The 24,896-nt window shown below is 35.7% G+C and overlaps 1 protein-coding gene across 1 annotated transcript in view; it reads right to left on the bottom strand.

The window, feature by feature from the left end:
• Nucleotides 1-24,896, bottom strand: part of ASCC3 (activating signal cointegrator 1 complex subunit 3) — a 212,384-nt gene that overhangs the window by 65,966 nt on the left and 121,522 nt on the right. Inside the window, exons 19-31 of the mRNA XM_070932828.1 lie at nucleotides 24,568-24,654; nucleotides 22,024-22,200; nucleotides 20,797-21,022; nucleotides 19,035-19,189; nucleotides 17,208-17,306; nucleotides 14,147-14,315; nucleotides 10,128-10,348; nucleotides 9,478-9,563; nucleotides 8,598-8,764; nucleotides 8,354-8,499; nucleotides 8,133-8,253; nucleotides 6,506-6,648; nucleotides 174-311 (exon numbers count right to left, since the gene is read on the bottom strand). Of these exons, the coding sequence (XP_070788929.1) occupies nucleotides 174-311; nucleotides 6,506-6,648; nucleotides 8,133-8,253; nucleotides 8,354-8,499; nucleotides 8,598-8,764; nucleotides 9,478-9,563; nucleotides 10,128-10,348; nucleotides 14,147-14,315; nucleotides 17,208-17,306; nucleotides 19,035-19,189; nucleotides 20,797-21,022; nucleotides 22,024-22,200; nucleotides 24,568-24,654 (1,935 nt within the window). The remainder of the gene's footprint in view (nucleotides 1-173; nucleotides 312-6,505; nucleotides 6,649-8,132; nucleotides 8,254-8,353; nucleotides 8,500-8,597; nucleotides 8,765-9,477; nucleotides 9,564-10,127; nucleotides 10,349-14,146; nucleotides 14,316-17,207; nucleotides 17,307-19,034; nucleotides 19,190-20,796; nucleotides 21,023-22,023; nucleotides 22,201-24,567; nucleotides 24,655-24,896) is intronic.

Raw genomic sequence — 24,896 nt, 5'->3', positions numbered from 1 at the left:
GTATGAGCAGGTTGCCAAGTACCGGACTTGTGATCTTGTGATTGCAGGGGTAGTGAGAAAAATGGAATTTTGAGGACCAGTTGTTCAGCACCATCACAACTTTGAATGGTTGCTGTACAAATGGTCAGTAAGCAAGGACTACCTGTATGCTATTATGCATATAGTAAACATACTTGGATTTTACAATTCACAAATAGCTCTTCCACAGTTTTTCTGTCCCGTTCGTGAAGGCCAGCATGGTGGATGCCTATTCCAAACGCCAGGGTCAGTTTAAGATTAGACTCTCGTACTGTTGAAATGATGACATTCATCTGTAATACATAAGTTTAACGGTATAAGACAGATTTACTTGAGAATCTTTCAGAACATTTTCATCAATAGCAGGAATGTTAATTAAAAAGGGTTTTCGAAACATAGTATTACTCACAATATTTTATAAATAAAGGAAAAAAACAGTTCTGCTGCTAAATTATTTAAAAGCCTTTTTGCCCCTTAAAATTAACCTTGGCATAAATCTGTCATGGCAACATTTATTTTCTATGGTCCACCTATAGTGGTATCTTCATATCATCCTCAGCCTGTAAGTGGGACAGGCTTACATTGAACTCAATAACATCTGGTGTTAAAAGTAGTGTTTTACTCTTCTTCAGCAACCACCTGAATGTGGGTATAATTTGCTAGGCTTTGTTGCCTATTCTCTTATAGAAAAATCAGAGGACTGGCATTACTGGGAACAGAAGAAACAGAAACAGGATAAGGACAAGCTATAGGAATAGCAAATGTGATGCTGGTATAACTTAGTTCCAAATAAGGGATAAGTGGAGTTCAGCATGGCAGAACAGAAATAGTCAGACTCTTCACAAACAGGTTTATTTAGGATTAACAAACCACTAAAGTAATAGGGTTTGGCACAAAATAAGTGTTATAGATCAAGCCAGCCACACAAAACAACATCCAATTTAAGTCAAAACATTTTTCAGATAATAAATAATTATAGGCCAAGCAGCAAAGGCATAAACATATGACAAATATAAGTAAAACTTTAGAATTCCTTTTTGAAAGCTATCTTCCACACACCCACTCAACTGCTTCTGAAAAGTTGGCAAACCTCAGAAACACTGTCTCATGCAGTGTGTAAGGATTTTTCTTAAGCTTTTACACAGAACGATAAAAATACAAGGACAATACCAGAAACCTTTAGACAGGAAAGAATTATTACTTTCTTTAAAATGTTAAATGGAACAATTTATCTTATTGCAGCATAGTAGCAGATAGATTTGTTTACAGCGTCAATATTACTGTACATCTATCAATAATGAAGGAACTGTTCCCCCCAACCCCCAATTGGCTAATGAAGGAAAATAATTACACGAATACAAGACACTCCAAAGATCAGTTTTATAATCTATTTACATTTAGACTAATTTGAAAAAGAAAACCGACAGAAAGCAATAAAATGCAAATGTCGCATTTTGATAATGATTGCAATGTGGACACTATCTGTTGTAGTCTTGCTACTAATACATTTATATGGCATTAAGAAAACTCTAGATGAGTCCTCTCGCAGGGAAAAAAAAGATGCTACTGTAATCCAAATGAACTGAGAAGTACAGTGAATTAGACAGGGAATTTACTACACAATCCTATTTTTTCAAATAATACTTTGAGTCAGAAACAAATATTGAAGAACAAAAACAAGATAAGATTTCTCTAGGTTCTGTTCTGTGACTGAAGCATCTGGTTTCTCCTTAGAACAAATAATACTAAATAATTCAAATACAGACACTGCGTTTGCTCACTTACTCCTTTAAATACGGACCATAATGTGAGTGTTTCACATCAGCTTCTTTCCTATTCATACTGGATCACAGATTTTGTAATATTAACTGTACATTTTGTTAGCAAAGCTTCATTATAAAACATTCCCACCCCATAGGCTCTGATTTACACCACTGGGTGTTTATTCAGAGGGGCTGCACTTAAGAGTTACTAGGCTGGGGGATGGCATTCAAGATCAAATCTGCCCACTGTCTTATACTAGAGTTGTGACCTGAGGTATTGTTGATTATATTTGCAATGCCATGTATTTATCACAATAAAACCAAAGGACCTTTATCAGGAGTTCTGCCATATATCCTGCCATTTTGTCATGTTAATACCGGGTGATTTTACTTATTTCTAACATGTTCTCTTACATTTTCACAGAAATCAGTAGAGCAACACAGCAAAAATTACAATACTATCTTGCTCACCTATGAGCACATACTATGACTGCAGATTCTGAAAACATCTTGTGAAAAATTCCTGTGTGATTATTTTTTTTAAATAGATATTATTTATTATCTTAACAAATTGAGGCAAAAGTGTTAAAGTTACTGCTGCACAAGAATAAGTTAATTAATCTAGAAGGGACTACCATTGTTTATGGTAGCATTTGTTTAACAACTATTCTTCAAAGTACAAAATACATTTTTTGTTATGATCCTAAATTTCAGTGAACTCAGAAGACTTCTATTTGTGTAAAACTTTGTAAAGGAGTAAGTAATAAAAGCATTTTTTATTTTACTCAAGATACCATTTTCTACAAATCCATATGCATACACTGCAGTTTTCTTTTGAAAGAATGAATCATTTTTACGATCAAGGGTAATTTGCCTGAAACACATCCAAATTTATTCTAAGCTCAAAGAAAACTTACATTTTCACATGACAAATAAAATTTCTTTTAAATCCATTGAAAAGGGCTGATTGTAATATTAATGCCACAAATAAAAAAATAGATCTTTCCTAATAAATCAACTGTTGATACTAAAAAAAAAAACACCTGTTGTTGTTACTTGACTTAATTATAAGCACATTCATCTTATTGTGATCTCTAAAATCTAAGCCTAAGATTCCTTTCAAAGCATACAGTAATATGCTTTTACATAATCTTAAAATAGCAAAAATGAAGTAAAGAAATAAATAAAGTTTATGACAAGGTTATGGAAAACGTTGCCAAGCTTGGAAGTTGATTTTTTTCTTTTATTTATTACACACATATAAATTAGGAATGATATAACATGAATATATTTTTAAAAATATACCTAAAAAGCTTTTGTTAAAAAAAAAAAAAAGCCAGAATTCCATTTAAGTAGATACATTACCCTATGTCTGAAATTCATTCCAGTCAGGGTATAATTCAGCAAGCTGATGACAACACTGCTGGCTCCGAAAGAAAGGAGGAGACCAGATTGGACAAGAATGAGCTAACAGATTGTGCAGTCCAATTCTGTCCCTTTGAGTGTGATATATTGTTTCAAGATGCTAAAACCCCATACTTTCTCAAAGCATTATCTGCTGTCCTGGTTTTCCCATTTTCGGGGAATCCTCATTATTAGTACTCTGTAGCCTTTTCAAAGCACCTCAGACTCAGACCATATGCCACTGCATAATGCTTATCGATGGTCTGAAAATGGCCAGTAAAGAAAGATGGGTTTTACAAAGAATCAGGAAAGTGAAGAAGTCTTAAAACAAAATATAATCACACATTTAACATCTGGCACAGATGTTGTGCAATGTTAAAATGCCCCTGTGCTAAGGTACTTTGTTTTTTTTTTTTAAAAAAAAAAAAACTGACATCATTCAAAACTGCAAAAGAAAATGGTGTTGAAAATGCAAAGACAGATTCTCCACATCCTTCTTTCACATTATTTATGGACAAAAATGCTGATATGCATCACTCTAAGTGTTGTGACTTAATACTGGGCATAGCGTTAGAACTGAATCTAAATTACACACTAATTTTCAGGCAGTTATATCTTTTCCACCTAATCTGTTTCCCAGGAACACAAACTATCTAGGGAAGGTCAACAACAACTTATGCAACTTACTCTTCATTCTAGGGTAAAAAGGAGGTAAATATACCAGCAATAAAGAAATATAATTTAAGAAATAACATTAACACATTCTAACTCAGTGTTAACACTTTACAAACAGGCGGGCAGGATATGACCTCCAGTTTACAACTTCCATCATTCTTTGTTGTGGGCTGTGCTGACCTGGTATGAAGGACATCAAGCTGGAGTTTTATTGCCGTTCTTGTTTTGTATATATGTATATGTGTATGTCTGTGTGATTCTTGCTGCTTAAACAAGTTCAAGAAAAATCCACACGTATTATGTGAAAAGGTGAAACACACAACACCCCAAAATCACACATAATCTGATTATGCAATTGTGAAAATCACACTGATATTAGTTACTGGTATAAGTAGCAAAAATAGAATCACATGCTTGACAGTAATTCAGTTCCAAATTCAGCAAAATTACAGGTGGACATATTTTGTTTCCTTGTTTTTAATGCCGTAAAGAAAACATATCTGCACCCACTGCAACAGTCTCAGTTCTACATGTAGCTTCCTGTTCAGAAATCACACAGATATTCATCAATTTCTTCAATAGGTGCAATTGGCTTTTCAATTACATTCCTGGATTTGGATGAAGTGTTTTAAGTATTACCAAACATCACAGGTTCAAAATATTGTGACTATTTAACTGAATAGCTGTACTATAATCTTAAGATCCTTCACATGTTTACAGTGTTAAATATGTTGTAATTTTTTTTTAAGATTACTAAATTTTCTTCTTCTATAAAAGCAGTGGAAATTCCAAACTATAACACAGCACAACAATCTTAGACAAATAGATACAAATTTCATGTATTCAACTTTTATATACTCCTATAGGCAATAGAATTTTTATTAAGCAAATTCTTTAGTTTAGAAAATATTGCAATCATTATTGCATCCTTCAGACTAAACCTGAAATTTTTTCCCCTTGTGCTATTATGCCCAATGTACATTTTTGTTGCTTTATTTTATCCAGGACTACTCTGTGACATTTTTACTGCTTCAGATGGAATAGCAATAGCCCTTCAAGTCTCTGTTCCCTGAAGCCAATATGTTCAATATTAGAGTTGTTTTGGCACTACAAACAAAATGTCCAGCCATGTGCCTCTTAAACTTTCTTGTGGTAAAAATAGAATAATGAAAATGTATTTATAAATTACTTTCAAGGGATCTCAAAACTCAGCTGAGCGGGACAACTGCTTTACTCTCAGTCTATGCTGAGTATGTATTTTATGCAGCTTTCACATTTATTTTAAAAAGAGAAGATAGCACCCCCAAACTTTGCTTGTAGAAAAAAATCTTACACCACAGAAGAAAGGATGTTAAGAAAGGATGGCTATACTTAGTGGAAGCCAAAGCCTAATCCTCCCTCTTACACTACTTCCCTCAGAAATCTGTAAAAAGACATCTGAAATTGATATCCTGTCTGAAACAAACTGCTATAACATGCACAGCAGTGGCATAGCTGGCAAAAACAAAAAGAGGCCACTGATCCAGGGGTGGGTTTCTCTTACCTTTGCTACTGATTTGCTCATGCATGCGCATGCGCATATCGTATTTGATGACGTCCAGATGGGTGGGTGGAGCCTCCCGCCACTGCTGCTACCGGTTTGCCCGAACTGGGGCAAACCGGTAGCAACACACCACTGCACTGATCTCTATTACTATTTGCTTAATAAAAAGCTGCACAACAAGCTTTTTTTTATTGGTTATATCCATAAATAAGAAAGTATGTGTGCATTTTTATTTTAATATACAGGATGTACCAAGATAGATCTCAGAGGCCAACAAACGATCTAAAGATTCTCTTATTAGGTCAGAATTTGCGAACATCAGAAAAAAATGTTGCTGTACTTAACAATGTTCAAAATTTATATATCAAACAAACAAGTTTGAGTTTATAAGAAAATGGCAACCCATTCAAACATTTAATATAACTGATATAATAAATTATTTGTGGGACCTGACCTTTGGTATGCTCTGTATATACCAGAGAAATATATATATATATATGTATGTGTGTGTATCTATATCTATATCTATATCTATATCTATATCTATATCTATATCTATATCTATCTATATCCCTATCCCTATCCCTATCCCTATCTATCTATCTATCTATCTATCTATCTATCTATCTATCTATCAGTTTTAAAAACATAGATAGAAAATATGATATATCTGACAACGTGAACCACATAAGTCACAGTTTATTTCAAGCATGCATGCAGACATATATGCAATACTATGGGATAATGCCTAAGGAATCAAGACAGCACACATCTTTCCAGCTTTTTGCTCTTGAAAAGCAATAGCATTCTCATAACTCTGGTTACAACTCCTTTTATAGAAATAAACTCTCCTTTGGTAATGATGAAACATGAAGTTATGGGAACTTGTGTTTTGAAAGAAGAGGTCAAGGAATGATTAAAGGAACATGAAACCCTGAAGCCCATTCTCAACTAATGCATCAAAAATATTGCGTGTGCCAATTTTATGTCATAAAAGTGGTACAGAAAAGTAAGACAAAAATACGATCAAAGTCACCAAATTCTAATTTTTAAATATAATTTTCAAATATAATTCACTTAATTCAAGTAATATCAAATTTACCTCTCTTTCATCCATATTCAGCCATTGTTTTGGATCATCTTCAGTTGCCAAAAATGCAATGAGCTCCAAAGCTGTAAGTCTAGTTTGTCGTCTGGATGATACAAAGATAAGAACTGGCTTGGCTGGAGAATGACTTCTAATGGCTGTTAAAACACAAAAGAAAAATCATATAATGGAATGCAGTTTCTCATTCTAGTATCTCCTTCAGCAGCTTCTTCTCGGAGTGTCAATGATTGTTGTGAATTATAAATTAATTATACTTTTCTTCTAAATTATTTCAAAAATCTAAATTTATAGCAAAATCAACTTTCTTGGAATGGAGGGAAAATGGGGGTTTAACAGTTAATACAGCAAAAGAGGAAAGAAGTCAAAATGGCATTTTATAAAATGCACAAAATGAAAAGCTCCAGCTTTTAGCGCAATTTTATGGGTTGAGAAATAAAATTTATAATGGCAGCTGTTGACATATACATATCTATATTCCATCAAACATATGGAAACAAAAACGTTCCCTAAATTATACGGCTACAGTAATTTGATCAGAATATAAAAGTATTAACAGAAGTATTAATAGCATTCCTTCAGGTATAATCATACACACACACACACACACACACACACACACACACACACACAGAGTATTTAAAATAAAAAATATTACTGAATGTAAAAATAACTATTACTTCTTGGAAGGTTTGAATGATACTTGACAATCTAATTTTAAAACAAATGACAATATACAGGTAGAAGCATAGGCATGTGCACATGTATACATATAACAAATGACAATGCTGACACTGCCTCTTCTTCATATAGAAATCAATACATCTGTTTTCTGATAGAAAGCTTGACAGATAATGCATTTTTGTTCATTCAGGAACAGGTGTGGCTGAACAGCTCTGGACAGATTTATAGTTCATTAGTGTTTTTCTACAATGCTCTTCTTTGAGGTGTAAATAATCTGAACTGCCAAGATTGGTCTCTAGTCTCCAATCAATACTTCGCTTCTGTCATAAGGCTAATTAGATCAGCTAAAAAGCCACCTCACAACTGTCTCCTTACAATCAACAGCAGTTCACAATCCAAAATTTATTTGGGGACTTCTTTTTAATTGATATAATAAATATTCTTTATGGAACCTATACAGTACATGCTTTAATAAAATATGAAGGTGGTTCTTAAATTTATTCTTTCCAGTGTAAGAATAAAAAGTTGAAAACGAAGACATCTCTGGATACACTTACATTTCTGAAGTTTATGGCTATGCTGTGAAATTAGAATTATGCAAGCTTAACTTGATGTCCAATTTCTGTTTACATTTTTCGTAAAGATTCCATTAGGAGCGAATCTCCTAGTGAATTAATACTGAGAATGATTTACATGTTGTAAATCTCAACACACTAATAGGAAAATATTTTCACCGTGTCAAATGTTAACAGTAATTATTCTGTCTGAAATATATTTCAGTTGCACTCTGTGCTGCTAGCTCTCTAAATGTATAGGGCCCACACATAAGCCATGCTGTTAAAAAGATATTCTTTAAAGATAGAAATAAAAGACAAGAAACATGTATTATAAATGGGTCTGCCCATAGTGTGAGGTGAAAGAAATAGCTAAGGTTGCATACCCTGAAAGGCTGGTTTGTTCATGCTAGCCATGCGAGGACAGTAATGCTGGCCTGGGAAACCTTGTATGTGAACTTCCAATGGAACTGGACGCACAGATGGCCTAAAGTTGAATAGCCCCATCTAAAGAGATAAATAAGATTATTTTTCCCCCCCATGCTTAAAATTGTAAATATTTTAAAGATAATGCTCAGAACTTCAACAGTAAGCATCATTTACGTACTTGATTAATATTTAGCCAATCAGCTAGATCCTTGGCATTGGCTAATGCTGTTGACAGACCAACTACTCTGACAGGCTTCTCTGTGTGAGACGAGATGAAATTAGTCCGAGACACAATAACCTCTAGGACAGGCCCTCTCTCATCCCCTAGGAAAACATATAAAGGAGATATAGATATAAGATACAGATAGGTGCGGCCAACACATTTCAGTTCCAACAATGGTAAAGATTAAAGCAATTCCTACCTAGCAGATGAATCTCATCTATGATGAGGACAGAAACCTTTTGGACATAACTTCTATTCTGCCAGCTTCGGCTGACTCCATCCCATTTCTCTGGTGTAGTAACAATAAGATCAGCTTGGGCAATGGATCTCATGTCAGGAGTTACATCGCCTGTCAACTCTACAACCCTGTAAAAGGAGTCACGTGGTCATTGTGAAGTATTAGAACACACACTTTTATTTTTATTTGTAGTGATTTAGTCCTGAATATTAAGGACTAACAGGAATAACAGTATTTTCTCTGAACATAAGGATGACACCACAACATTCCTAATATTGTGTTTATTTCTTATACATATTCCACCCCCCCCAACAAAAAAAGGAGTGTGTTGCCATCCTAATTAATGTAATTCCTTTCACAGGCAAGTCCTAGGCGGTAATTAGGAGGGAAAGATGGCAACACAGAGGTTAAAGAAAATCCATTCTCTAGGAGAGAAAGGTTTGCCTAATTTTCTATCCAAGTCATGATGCATAGAAATATTTTTTCAAAGCGACTGCAAACTGCAAAATGTCTAGAAATATTTTGAACTGTTTCATGTCCAGATTATAAACTGAGGCTAAATCAATAACACAGGGAACTTTTATTAAGCTGGACTCGTATACATAGATATATTAAGAAAGAAATATTTAAAAAGTCCCCAGAGCTTGCTATCTGTACATAAATATATTCTTAAGAGAAGAGTTTTCAGATTTCATGTGGTATTATGGTAAGGAATATTCATAAATATACCAATTCTACACACATCAATATTTATGTATTAGCTGAAAGTTCTCAAGACTGCAGCAAGCAGGTATCAAGGAAAGAAACCTTTCCATCTCTTAAATTCTTTTTAAAAACTTACTTTTTACCAAGCTTTTCTTCAATCCTAATTTTCCAGTCTTCAATTCTTTCCCGCACCAGTGCCTTAAGGGGCGCAATATATACTGCCTACAAAACAAGTCAAGAGAAGCAGATTAAGGTATACAAAATCACTATAATACAGTATATAGATTTCAGGGCCTGTACAGTATTTAAAGCTTCACTGTTATTGATATTAAACTACCACTGATAATGTTCAAAATTTTGTTTTATTCTTCAAAGCAATTAAATCCAAGTGAAATTAAAGTATAAAAACTGCTTTTCTGATACCAGATAAACCTTTTATTTTCTAGAATGCCTAGTTTTAATATATTTGTATTTTTTTCGCAGTATTTTTTTTCCTTAACACATTTTAGCTGTTTGGTTTTCATGCCTATCTTTCTATTTCATGTTCATATTTATCTGTGAACTACCCAGAGAACAGTTTGATGTTATGGAATATAGAAATATTGTAAAACAGTGACAAATTCCATCAGTCATATAATTTTTATAAATAGAAAGCATTCCCCCATCCTTCATTTTAAGCAGGGTTTTTTCACTTTAGAATTTTTCATTAAATGCACAATCTCATTTAGTCCTTATGAAAACCAGATTACAAATATTTCTCAGAGGAAAAAAAAAATTATTGCGAACCTTTGTAGTGGGATAGTTATTGAAAATTCTGAAGATGGCTAATTCTGCTGCAACTGTCTTTCCAGAACCAGTGGGAGCTCCAAGTAGTACATTACTATCAGTGTGATATAATGTATAGAATATCTGAGTCTGAACTGGGTTGAAATGAGTAAATTTGTAGAGAGCTTCATATTTGGGATGTCCTAAAGCTGTGATGGGTAAAGGCTGGAGGTCCAGTAACTCTGAAAATTGAATAATAAATATTAATTAATACAAAACATTTATCAAAATCTCAATAAACATCATCCAAGGATTCATACAGATGGACATGAAGATATAATTTTCTAGCTTAATTCATTCCTGAAAGCTAGTTTGGTGGTGTGGTTAAGGCATCAAATTAAAAACTGGGAGACTGTGAATTCTAGTCCTGCCTTAGGCGCAAAGACAGCTCTCAATCTTAGGAAGCAGGCAATGGCAAAACACTTCCACAATCTTGCTAAGAACACTGTAGGGATTGTCCAGGAAGTTGCCAGGAGTCAATACTGACTTGAAAGTGAAAAAAGGGGAAGTGAGACTTCTCCAAATCTCCAAACCTGAGATACTCTTGCAGATTAGCCATTGCTTGGGAAGGGCTGCTTATGCTGTAAATTTAATACTTTGGGTAATGCCTATATAGAGTTTTTCTCTCTCTTTTCTTTCCTTCAATTATCTTTTACTGTAACTTCATCTCTCTACATTTCTCTTTCCTTACCAGTACTCCTCCTCCTCTTCACTGCTTACTCCCATCTGTAATGGGCAGAAAGAATAACCTTGATGAACAAGAGGAAGAGCCACTATCAAGATAACAGTCAAATCAAAGAAAATTGTAGTTGGGACAGAAGTGTAATCTAAGTAATTGTCTCAAAAAAGACATTCTCTAGTTCTCACACTTCTTTAAAAAAATTGTGTGTGTGTGTGTGAGAGAGAGAGAGAGAACGCATTCAAGACATACAGGCTTTTTCTCTTGTTCCTCTAGGTTCGTGATGGCGAACCTATGGCACACGTGCCAGAGGTGGCACACAGAGCCCTCTCTGCTGGCCCGCACGCTGTTGCCCCAGCTCAGCTCTCTATTGCGTTTCTTTCATGAGCTTCTGTATCCCTGCGAACGACGAAACAGAAGCTCACGAAAGAAAAAGATCTTACCTCTTGCCACTCTGCCGGTGTTGGGATGCCCTGCTTCCCGCCGGCCAGCTGGTCTTCAGGTCTCTGCTGCGCATGCGCACATGAATGTCTGTGCATGCATGTGTGCATGTTCGCTTGCGCATCTTTCCGTTTGGGCATGTGCGCAGGCAGTTTGGGCACTCGGTGTCAAAAAGGTTTGCCATCACTGCTCTAGGTTATTCTTTCTTCCCATGTACATCATCAACATGAGGACCCAGATTGTTGGGGACAATATACTGATGCTGTAAACTGCTTAGAAAGGGCTGTAAAGCACTATGAAGCGGTATAGAAGTCTAAGTGCTATTGCTATCAAGTTTTCTTCTTCTTTTTGGTTGTTTCTACTGCACGGAGACAAGAGAAGAGTATGTATGTACGTTTTTGAGGTGTTTGAAGACAGAATAATCCAGGAAGTTCTGGAATTAAAAATTATATAAATGAAATACCTTATTTTTCTTAGACATTTTATGTAGTAGCTATTAATCTGTTTATTTGATTTTATTTTGCCTTTGTGATGGCTTTATAGTATTCTGATAATACTGAAGACCCGTTTAATTGAATAGAACATAAAATGGAAAATTTGTTGTAGATATTTTTTTAAAAAAATTCCTGAGTTATTATTCCAATACGGTATCATACTTGAAAAGCAGGATCAATTTAATTTATAAACTGATTCAGCCTCTTAGATATGATGCATATATTTATAAAAACTGTAAAATTGTAAGTAGTTTACTTTAATCAAGAATGACACAAGGACATACTTTACTATCTCTTTCATTTAATCTTATTAAGTCACATTTAATCACATTTATCAGACCACACAACAAGATGCAAAATATACTTATCAAAAAATAAACAGATGGTATGCCTCTTCTCTGAAAGGAAGATCTACTTCTTTTTATGAAAGGGACAAAAATCCAACCCAAACTCCAGAAAGAGGAACATGCTTTGGAAATGAGTAGGAAGAAATACTTTGGAATACATGGGAATGTAGGGTAAGCATTTTTGAAGTGTGTACAGGATTTATGGAGAACAACAATTCAGTAACCTTATCAGGACTGTTAAGAGAGGTAAAGAACTCACCATCCTTCTTTGTTCAGACTTATATGTGAGGACAGTGCCTGATCAGGGCTTTTATGGGTAAAAAAAATATTTCCCCCTAGCTAAAGACTGGAAATGGATAATAAACTATATTCCATAAAGGGTCAATTATGCAGATTGGCATTCTCCAGCATTTGGTGCTATCTCTAGAAACCCTGTGAGACACTGACTGCAAGGAATATAGTAAATTCATTAATTTGCCAATTTGTCAGCTTAAAGGAAACAATGTTGCTGTGGTAAATTATACCATGCACTTAAACCGGATTATTATATGCCTGGCCTTTAAAGAAGCTTTCAGTCAGGGTTGAATGTAGTTGCCTTTGTGAACCAACCACATATCGCATACATAGCTCCAACTGATTGTCAGCTTTCAGGCAGGGCCAAATTAAAGTGTTAGAAATTATATTTAAAATTTTGGAAAGACGGTATTAAAATACAAGAGTAGTAATAGCACTGCTAGTAACAGTGTGATATTCAGTGTGATATTCCAGTGTGATATTCAGAAATATCAGTGTGATATTTCTGCCAAAGGGGGAAATTCAAAGGGCAAATTTGAGTAAAGGCAGTTAATTAACATTATGCAACAAGAGACACAACACATTATCATATAAAACCACACAGATTCAACTAGAACCATACGCACCTACATCTTAGTGTTAAGTTTGGTTTACAGAGGTTGGAGCATGTATATAGCCTGACTCTTATTAAATTGGCGGAGAACTGTGACAATTCTGTTACACAGATGCCTTCTTTGAAGTTTAGTTTGGCTCAAGATTTCAGTACCCCTTTCAGGATGCTTTGCAGTAAGGTATGGCTGGAGAGCCATAAAATTTGTGGAGGCTTCAAGCCTTGATATTCTTAACATACTTTTCATAGATACTTTAGAACTCTTTCATCATCCCCTGCTAATGCTGTTATTTCTTGGGATCTGTCAGAGGGGTGGGATGTGTGTGTGTGAAAGGCCTTTTTCTTTATCTTTGTCTAGCAGGACCTCTCTACACTTCATTGTTTCAGAGGAACCAGATGGGAATGGCAGTCAATTACCATAAATCCTCAAAGTCTCCTATTTGCTGATGTGTAAATATCTTTTTGCTTCTTTTGAATAGCACTCATTGATCAGTCAATTAGATAAATAGGTACACATGTTTAGCCAGACAGATTAGATACAGAGCAACAATGCCAAACACAGCAGACACACATATGAATTTATACATGCTTAAAAAAAAAAACCCTGCATATATCAAATGAGATGAATATTTCTGAAAGCGTTCTCTAAGCTGAATTGCAAATGATCTAGGCTTAACGATAATAGAGGTCACTACAACAATAGGCATACTGGTAAAAAGGCCTTTGGTGAACAAGTTCACGTGCCAGTATTTTTTATGCAAAAAGGCAGTGCACTACCTGTCTCTATGTAAACCAGAGACTATAGAAAAATGGTACAACGTAAAGTAAATTCTTACTTTAAGGCATCAGTAAGCAAACGAAGAAAATATAGCTATTAATGGGCAATTGGTCAGATTTATGACCAATGGGCAATTGGTCAGATTTATAAGTTATGTATAAATTAGTACATACATACATTCATCCATGATAGATCTCACTGCTGTTGAGAATCAATGAAAATCTAAACTACAAGTAGAAGAACCCCCCCCAACACTTCAATATTTAATACTTGTAAATAATTCAAGAAATAAATTCTATATAATTATGCAGGAATGCAGTTCTCAATACAATGTTACCTGTATGAGGTGGATGTCTCTCTGGCAGAATCAGATGCTGGAAATTAATAATGCACACAGCCTCAGCTCCTAGCCATCTGTCAGAGACAGCCCGGATATAGTATTGAGAGGGCAACGGTTCAAAAATTGGGATTGTAAATACTAACAGTTGAGTTTCCTTTGCAATGACCTAGGTTGAAAAAAAAATGAATAATTATTTTCTCCTCAAGTGGTTAACATGATCGTCTATTTTATTATATAGATGTACACAAATAAGGAAATCAAACAAGGTAAGGAAAAAAAGAGCCTCAGGTTTGATAATGAGACTCAAATACTTAACTCTGTGGAAAACTTCTATTTTAAAAATTGGTGGAAAATTTGGGCGGAAGATGAGTCATGGCTTTGAATCAACTGTTATGTATGATTGTCTTAAAGATTGACCAAATTGAAGCTGGCCTTCCTAATTCATAACAGTGGCGGTATCTTCAACTTAGGCATTTTCTAATGCAGCAGCTCCTAATCTTTCTGGCTTGACAGCCTGGTGGGGGTGGAAGAAGAAATGGTTCTGTGTGTGTGGCAAGCAGACGTGCAAGCAGCTCCATTTGCACAAGCAGCGGGTGCACATGTCCTCCGCTTGTGCAAATGGAACTTCACGTGTGTGAGTGGTTTCAAATGGCCGAGTGGGCCTAACCATGGAGATTGGGGGGGGTTGCGGGGGGCGCGCGGCGCTGTTCTAATGGATCAATATGAGCTAGACTCTTTGGGTGCTTCAAAGACCTGAGTTGCTCTTATACTTTAAGTCATGACAAAATTAAAATCTATTATATATCTCTATCAGAGGCTCAAGAATTTTTATAGTAGACATTTCTGGGATAATTCAAACATGGACAAAAGAACTAGAATCTCCAATAAAGCCCCAACAATGGATTCATGCAGTGGTGAAATGTAAAATTTGTTACTACCAGTTCTGTGGGCATGGCTTGGTTGGGGTGGTGGTGGTGGTAATGTGACTGGGTGGGCGTAGCCAACTTTTTTATTTTTATTTTTAAAACCATTTTTTTTGTAAAAAAAAAAATGTTCAAAGCCTCTGATGATCCCAGCTGAGTTGCCTGATTGGTAGAGACTTTTTTTCTTTTAAAAACATTTTTGTTACAACCTCTTCGGCCGAAGAGGTTGTAAAAAAAATGCTTTTAAAAGTCTGACGATCAGGCAACTCAGCTGGGATTGTCAGAGGCTTTTAAAAGCATTTTTTCTACAACCTCTTCGCAATCATCAGAGGCTTTTTTTTTTACTTTTAAAAGTATTTTTTCGGCTCAAGAGGTTATAGAAAAAATGTTTTTAAAAATAAATTAAAAAGGCTCTGATGATCGCGGCTCAGCTAGGCATGGGGGGGGGCAAGGGATTTTTGCTACCAGTTCTCTGAACCACCTGCCGCCATCGCTACCGGATCGGGCGATCCGGTCCAAACCGGGAGCATTTCAACCCTGGATTCATGTCCTTTAAAATGTTAAAATGGTATCAACAGATCTGAGATTTAAGCTGATTCATTAAGAACTGTATTTAGGTACACTGGACTTCCCAAAGACCATATCTGAAAGGATGGGCATCTATGTTGGAGGTGTAAAAGTTTTAAAGGGTTCATTCACATATATGATTATGTGATAACGTGGTATCTTTTCAGGGTAGTGTAACAATGGATATAACCAGGTTTATGGGAAAATCTTTAAATGTTAAATATGTTGCAGTAATGTTGAGCTATATACCAAAGCTATGTAATTTGAGTGCTTAACAGGATGTAGGGATGTACTGGGCATGGGGGTGGTGGTAAAAGGTTCACACTGAGAAGTTGGAAATGTGATGTTGTTCCGTAAGTCAAGAAATAGTTTACAGAAAAATGTGATCTATTTTGGAAAAGCAATATTTTTACTATTCAAAAGATAACAGAATAACAGAGTAGGAAGGGACCCTGGAGATCTTCTAGTCCAACACCCTACTCAGGCAGGAAATCCTATACAATTTCAGACAAATAGTTGTCCAATCTCTTCTAGAAAACTTCCACTGTTGGAGCACCCACAACTTCTGGAGACAAGTTGTTCCACTGATTAATTGTTCTGTCAGGAAATTTCTCCTTAGTTCTAGATTGCTTCTCTCCTTGATTAGTTTCCACCCATTGCTTCTTATCCTGCTTTCGGGTGCTTTGGAGAATAAGTTGACTCCCTCTTCTTTGTGGCAATCCTTTAGATATTCGAACACTGCTATCATGTCACCCCAGTCCTTCTTTTAATTAAATTAGACATACCCAATTCCAGCAACCATTCTTTATATGTTTTAGGTTCCAGTCCCCTAAACATCTTTGTTGTTCTTCTTTGCACTCTTTCTGGAGTCTCAACATCTTTTTTTACATTGTGGCAACCAAAACTGGATGCAGTATTCCAAGTGTGGTCTTACCAAGGCATTATAAAGTGGTATTAACACTTCACGTGATCTTGATTCTATCCCTCTGTTAATGCAGCCTAGGACTGCATTGCATTGGCTTTTTTGGCAGCTACAGCACACTGCTGGCTCATATTTAAATGATTATCCACTAGGACTCCAAGATCCCTCACAATTACTAATACTGAGCCAGGTACCACCTATACTACAACTGTGCATTTGGCTTTTCTTGCCTAAATGTGGAACCTTACTTTTTTCACTATTGAATTTTAATTTATTAGATAGGGCCTATCTTCTGAAGTGTTGGCTATTCCTGCCAGGATGCAGCAATGTATAATACTATGGTGGATGTTTTTTGATATTTTACAATAATAATGTGTGCAATCATGTTATACTCATATAATAATTAGTAAACCAGTAACTATTAATAAGTATAAAATATATAAATTATCTATTTTTTTTAAAAAAATTCTTAATTAGTATTTTAGTGTGATCTAGTACATGTGGCGTTGTTTCTCTTCTATTTTTTCAAGGCACTGTAAATAAATAAATAAATAAAAATATAAAAATATAAATATGAAATATAAGAATGCTTAGGAAACCAGCTCATAACATAGGTGTTCTATGCTGTTATACAGCATAGATTTACCTGCTTTTTTTGAATAATAAAATATTCTGAATGATAAATGTGATCGTTGCTGGGATCTTCCACCCAAATCCACCAGGGCTCTCCACCTGTTCCATGCACCTATGAGGTAAAGTAAATAAGCAATGTTATACATGTGTTCTCTTAATTTTTTTTTCCATTTTATTTATTTATTTCACTAGGCTCATATGGCACCCCATTCATCTAACTGAGGAGACTGACATTCCTGACCTATGTGAGGCTAATAAAAAATGACAAAAACAATCAACAATCAACCATGTCAATAATAAAATATCCCGATGCTGAGGAATATGTTATACTAAATCTGTGAATAAATCATTTTGATAAATGAAAGACAGTTTACTGACCATAGCACTATGAGGAACATTTGAGCCAGGGGTGGGTTCTACTTACCTTTATTACCAGTTTGCAATGGGGATGCGTGCGAGCGAAGCGAGAAGCGTTCTGATGACGTCGGGGTCAGTGGGCGGAGCCTCCTGCCGGTTTTACTACCGGTTCTATAGAACCGGTGCGAACCGGGGGCAACCCACCACTGATTTGAGCCCTTTTAATATAGGAAGCAAGGGGTCTGCTTTCTACTTACATGCCCTACCCACAAGAGGATTAATAGGTTCATTTTCTTATACGCTTATTATAAAAGCTGAACTACGTGGAATTCAGACCACACACTATGAAATTTAAGTTCACATTGTTTCACAAGACTTTTAAGTCACAAGATGTTTAAAATGCATGTATGGCACCTGAAAACAATCTAGTCCTACTTATAAACTTAAATAAAAGAGTAAATCTGAAGATAAAGAAGGTGAGAGATACATCTTTTCTTTTGTTTTCTTTTCTTGTACAAAGGTTATAAGTGGAGCAGGGATATGGGATCAGGCTTCAGTATGTCAACCTGAAAAAACTAATATGCACAGCTAAAGACAAGCAGTATGAGAACCATAATTTCCATTGTACTTCCAAGCTTACTAAAGTTGCTGAGTTATAGTACAGTTAAGAAACATATTCTATTATTTACTTAGAACATATCTGAAGGTTTTTAAGAGGTAAGGAGAAACAGCAGTGCCTGTTGTGGCCTGCCAGTTGCAAGCGGAGCTGTTGGCAGACTCAGACGATGAGGAGGTTGGGGGCCAGTTCTGGAGTCTGGGGAAGGCTCTGATGGATGCTCTGTGTCAGATGCAGAGATAGAGCCAGGGCTGTCTGACATTTTCCAGCCATTGGAGAGGCAGCTGCCTTTGGAGGCTGAGATGAGTGAGGAGGAAGAACAGCTGGGGCCTGTTCCAGATGCACATATGCGCAGAGCAGTTAGGAGAGGTAAACAACGGAGGACAAGGAGTTGACTTGGGAAGCAAAGCACATGTGGACGCTGAATGGCCCCTCCCTGGCTGGGGAATAAACAGAAGGAAAGGGAAGTGGTTGTTGTAGGAGACAACAGTTCATATTTCTGGAGATTTTGCTCATTGTGTTTTGTGCATTAAAAACTGCTTGCCAGAACTTAATTTGCAGCCTTTCGGCTGGGAGCTCGCAGCCTTGCAATTGTCGCAAGGAACTGATAAGGTCTGTTGTTGCCGTTAACTCCTTGCAGGACTATTGCCTGGACTTTTCGGTGGGTGAATGCAATTAATTCACAAGAGGTAAATAAAGAGGGGTTTTTCGTGACAAATAGTCTGTTTCTTGCTTCTGCTAAGGCTGGATCAGAAAAGTGCCTCCAAAATCCCTTCCAGCCCTATTATTATATATCCTGTAAGTTACATCTAGATGAGCTTACATTCTCAACATGTCCTGTAGACTTTATATTCTAGGTATTCTTACCTGATCATTCCACTTAAAATCAGGGATAATATTTAACCTAACTCTCAATACAGTACGAGTAATTGGCTGGATGGTGGCTTCCACTGCGATAGAGGGAATTTGATGGACACATTGTTTGACCTTTAATCCAATATTTACATGATGGAGCATATGACCTGCAAAATAATATGAAATTTGAAACAAAAGAATGCTTATAAATATCTAAAGCAAGTGAAGGCAAAGTGAAATTGCTTGTCTTTCATAGTTTCAAGGCTTTATCTGACTGTTACCCTGACTAGCCTTTCCTGATAGGGGGAAGCAAATCAAGGGGTATTCTTGCTATACAAGCAGATCTTAACACTTGATATAAACAAAGTAATATTTAATTTAAATTTTTATTTGTAGCTCAGAAAATGATTTTTATATTATAAGTCACTGATTAAATACCTCCTAACAATTTTGATTAATACCAGTCTTCTTTTACTTAAAAATACTGACCTCAGACATAAAATCCATTATGTATTTTCCTAAATATAAAATGGGACCTTACTGAAAGAAAGGATGTTTTCATTGAATCCTTAGAATTCCAAGTTATGTTATGTCTGACAGAGTGTTTACAGCCTGACTACTATTTTGAGACCACCCAGGAGCAAAATACAAGACACAGAGGTTTGTCTTACAAACAGTGGTTTATATACAAGACTTCTATATACATACATACACGTGGTAGGCACATACCAGGCAAGCAATCAATCTTCTTCAACTCTAAATGGAGAACTACAATGCACATAGAACAGCGACGAGGAGAGTGATATACAAGGAGAGAGAGAGAGAGAGAGAGACGCCCTCTAATGGCCTCCCTTATATAGACAGCTTCTTAAAGTGCAATAACTGCCGACTCATCTTCAGCCTTAAAGGGGCTGGCCAGCTTTAAATCTTCATTACCCTGACAATGTCACATAGACAAAATAGAAAATTTCTGAGGGGCGTTGCTAGTAAATTAAGTCTGACTAAAAAACATCCCAGGCAAGGATATATTGAAAAACGTTGAGATATAGAAGTGCTACTTTCTTCTTAGTCCCTGGGAAAAAGAGCCAGTTTTGTAACAGAACTCCTATGAAGAGGACCAGATGTGCACAGGTCCCTCTAATCCCACGACTCTCTACCATTGGCAATTATCCGAAGTCTCATGCAGATCTTAGTCACCATACTTGCAAGAAAAGGGATTCAGCTAAGGCCCCCTAGTAGGTTATAAAAGAAAAGGAAGATATGAAGTGTATGAATAGATCTGTAGTTTTATGCCAAATGCTGTTATCATGAAGCTTGGATAAAACAGGTAATTTTATAACTAAAATGGGCAGCACGGAAATAAACTAATGTTTTGTAAAGGTCCACATATATAGACAGGGTTGCAGGAAAAAGATCCCACTTTGAAATTCTTGGTATCTCTTGATGGGGCTGATCAGCATTCAGATCAGCATAAATTAACTCCAAGGTCAACTTCATACCAACAATCAAGTAAGCAATACCCCAATCAAGAAATTATCAAAGAGCCACTAATAAACAGCCCAACCAAAGAATCCCTCAGATCGCCCCCACCCACACAGACAGGCAAAACACCAGAATATAAACTGACAGCAAACAACACTCCTTACTAGCACTGATGATGTTACCTAGTTAGGGTAAAGAAACGTCTGCAAGAAAACAAGCAAGCTCAGAGAACACCAAGGACCCCTCAGAGTGTTAAATATTAAGACACATTCATTTTCCCTTGGTATCTTACCTATTTCATCTTTCCTCATGTCCTTCAGCTTATCAATAGTGAGATTCTTCTGTTCCAGCTTGGTAAGGACTGGTGGGGGCAGGACAGTGAACTGCCGCAAAGGGCTGACCCAACCCCACAGTCGCTTGTCAATAACCTTGCTGAGATTTAGCAGTCGGTATGTCATTGCCGGCCATCGCTTACGAAGGGCTACTTCAAAAAGAGCTCGAACAATACGTGCAGCATTCTGTCAAATAAAACAATGGTAGCACATTATATCACATCTATTCCTTTGCCACTATTATGCTAGAATAGAATAGAATAACAGAGTTGGAAGGGACCTTGGAGGTCTGCTAGTCCAACCCCCTGCTTAGGCAGGAAACTCTATACCATTTCAGACAAATGGTTATCCAATCTCTTCTTAAAAACTTCCAGTGTTGGAGCATTCACAACTTCTGGAGGCATGTTGTTCCACTGATTAATTGTTCTAACTGTCAGGAAATTTCTCCTTAGTTCAAGGTTGCTTCTCTCCTTGACTAGTTTCCACCCATTACTTCTTGTCAAGCCATGTTCACTGGCTTGAATCAGATAGTCACAATGTTAGCTGGCATTTGGGACCTTCTCTGTTATGGAACTCACATTGTGAAAATTCCAACAGAAAGATGTAACTGGGAGTTTCACATTTTCCCTCACAACTTTGTTCTGCATGACATTTTCAGATGCTAGCTGGCACCAGGGAATTATTTTTTTCTTTTGCCAGTATATACAATAATTTGGTTTGCATTTGTTCATTAATACCTTTTTTTATCTTTATGTATCACTTTGAAACAGAAAGAGGACTCCAAAAATAATAATAATAATAATAATAATAATAATAATAATAATAATAATAATAATAATAATAATATAATCTGGGTAGCCACTGAAATAATTGTTGGGTATATTCTATAATCCTTACTTCTATATAATAATATTCAGGATCAGCAAGATTGCTGAATTAAGGGAACATACTCTATAGCCCTTTGCAGCACTTATGGATGTCAGTAGAGACAGACAAGTTTGTTGGGATGCAAAGTCGGTGTGAAAAAGATCTTAGGTTGGAAAGCTGTAGCTTTTAAAAACGAAAATAGTACTCCCAGCTTCCAGTTCTAAATTGCTTGACAGTTAAATGTGGACATAAACACACAGACTTTTGGCTTTCTATGTATCTTAGGTAAGTCATTGATAGGAGGAAGAACTAAATTTTACCTGCGCAACATAAGCAGAATCTGAAATTAGGGAAAAGCTATCCATCTCTCCTCGGCTAACATATGTTTGCAGAAGGATATTTATTTTCCCGTAACTGTTCTCCACACCACCAGGTGCAGCAAGTTCACAGAAATTGCTCAGCAAGGCTTCCAGCTCTTCTATTTCTTCTTCTCTCACCTGAAATACAAATTAATGGACTTTGAAAAGGCTGGTGCAACTTGTTAAATCTTCCACATGCAAATTAAATGTCAATTATCTCTCAATAAATGTGTTTTAAAACATTCTACAGTTTCTGAAAAACAAGTCTCCCAGCACTGTACTTAATGGAGCCTAATTGAAACAATCTTAATAACGACACAATTATATTTCATTATGCGTCACCTTTTATTAAGATTGCCATTGACAGATAGAAATGTACCTCACAAATTAAATATTTTGACCATGCCATGCTTCACCTGATAAGATTTCCCTTTTTATCTGACCTCTACTCTTTTTGGATTAGAGCAAACTTGAATTAACTTTAAATGCATTCATTAAAATTATACAGTTTGCATGGGGCATATTATGTTTTTAGCTTAAAACTCTGAAGTACTATGATTCATGATATTAAGGCTTTCACTGTTAATAAGATTAAGATTTAATATAACTAAAGATGTATTCAAATCTACACTTTGAATTATGCATAGTATTCCAATTTCTCATTCTTACTTGCAAAGCAGAGGTGAATTTACATATTCTTTGATTTTGTGAAATGTTCTTAGCCTAAAACTTGTTTAAAGAAGGTGCATGTTTGCACTTGATGGGGATCATCTGAAGGCCATTTCCCTCAAACACTGACCATTTATGCAATATGAAAGCTAAGAAAGAAACTCACATTAAATAATTTTCAGCATTGTTTTTTTTCCCAGTTTCCATCTTTCATCTTAAAAGAGACTCAATTTTGTTAACAACCAAATGATTGCATTTTGTATGTTGGCACATGTTGTTAGCTCAGGTATATATATATAAAAAAATCAATGGTCAATCAGGCCAATCAATGGCTTGATCAGATGCAGCTATTCTGCTCTTCTATCATGTCAATTTTGCTTATTAGAAAGGAGAATCTCATTGCCTACTGGTCAGACCATGTATCCAATTTCAAAACAGATTTGGGAAGTTGCAGTGGTTGTTAATTCTAAACCAAGAAAACCTAGTCAATGAAATCCCAAACACATCTTAGTAAATCAAAGCAAAGGATCCCCTACCACATTCTTTCATTCTTAAAATACTGTTAGAAGGCACTTTTTTTGTAATACTCTGGGATATACCAAATATTGATTCAATTAAACCAAATTTTAGTGAATTAAAACCAAATCTAGCACAGATACTGGTATAAAAACTTTCTCTAGGTAAAATATTTGGTGCATAAAAATAAAAAAAAAATCTAGTTTGAAATGGCCCTTTTGATATTTCCAGATTTGAAACAAAATGTGATAATGTGTTGCTTTGAGAGTTTCAAGTTACAACTGGTTTTATTTTGTGGCTTGTCACTAAATTTGTCCTTAAAATTTTCTCCCAGGTTTGTCGTAAACTAGCAAGGAGTAACAGAGTAATATTTTAAATATAGGTTCTGCTGATTAGAAGAACTAGAACAATATTTTTGTATCTGGCAATGTTAACTATTATTCATGCAAGAGTTAGTACACAGCACAGTCATAAATCCAGTGAATATTAATATGCTGTATATGCCCAGTAGATTGGTCTTTGGTCTTTGCTGCTCTCTCAACCAAAATTTCAGAAAAATAAGTATAATTTTTCCTGCTCTGGTTGATGCAACTGCGTCTTATCATTTTTTATGTATTTATTTTTATTTAACGATCAGTCTTCTGGAGCCTCTCCTAATACAAACTCTGGTATTCATTATAATGTCATGAACATCCCTCTATATATTTTATGAGAATAAGACACACACACACACACACAGAGAGAGAGAGAGAGAGAGAGAGAGAGAGAGAGAGAGAGAGAGAGAGAGGGAGGGAGAGAGAGAGAGAATGTAGCTGGTTTAATTCAGTGCTAAATTACTGTCCCCAAGATACATAGATCCCCCATGTGTATAAATGCATAGATGGGCTTAATTCAGAAATGTAACCATTTCAGGAAATCACATTTCACTGAAAACAGAGATTCTGACTGAAAATAAAATAAAAACATTCTGCCTTCAAGCAAGTTTAATAGTAGTACCAAAGCTATATTTGCTTTACAAATGATTGTTCTATAAAACTGAGAAGCAGGGTTTTTATGGCTCTGTCTGACCTGACTAGTGACTGAGAAAAAGGAAAAAGCATCTGAAGAAGTTGCAGAAAAGTAAGATCACCACTGAGATAACATATTCATTAGAATAATATTGCACGCAAACATTTTCCAGAAATACTCTGATTCAGATTTTTGTTTTATTTTGTTTTAAAAAACTGACTAAAACACTTCTGGACACATTATATAAGGTTCTTTCAGCACACTCACAACAGCAGGTTTTTTTAAAAAAAAAGAAGTGTGAAACATTCTAACCTTGATTTGTTCAAATTCTTCGGCTTTAGACACAATAGCAAGAATGTCACCTTCTGTTTTATGAGCATCAAAGAGTTCATTGAAAGTCTGCAAAACCAAGAAACATCAGTCTGCTGTTTAAAGCATTATTTACAAATACACTCCCATCCACCCGCTAGACACTGAATAAAGATAGGAAGGAACAAATCGCACAACAAATGGCAATTTCCATTAGGAAACACACACACACACACACACACACACACACACACACTATTTAACTTTGAAAACAAATGCAGTTTTCATATGCTGTAATTTAAAATGTCAAACTGAACTCTGCTATGCCACAG

Source organism: Pituophis catenifer, unplaced genomic scaffold, assembly GCF_029215685.1.
Source record: "Pituophis catenifer annectens isolate HBS135680 unplaced genomic scaffold, rPitCat1.0.hap2 SCAF_1, whole genome shotgun sequence".
Lineage (NCBI taxonomy): Eukaryota > Metazoa > Chordata > Lepidosauria > Squamata > Colubridae > Pituophis > Pituophis catenifer.
Note: the sequence above shows the minus strand (reverse complement) of the source record. Positions and strands in the feature narration are given on the sequence as shown.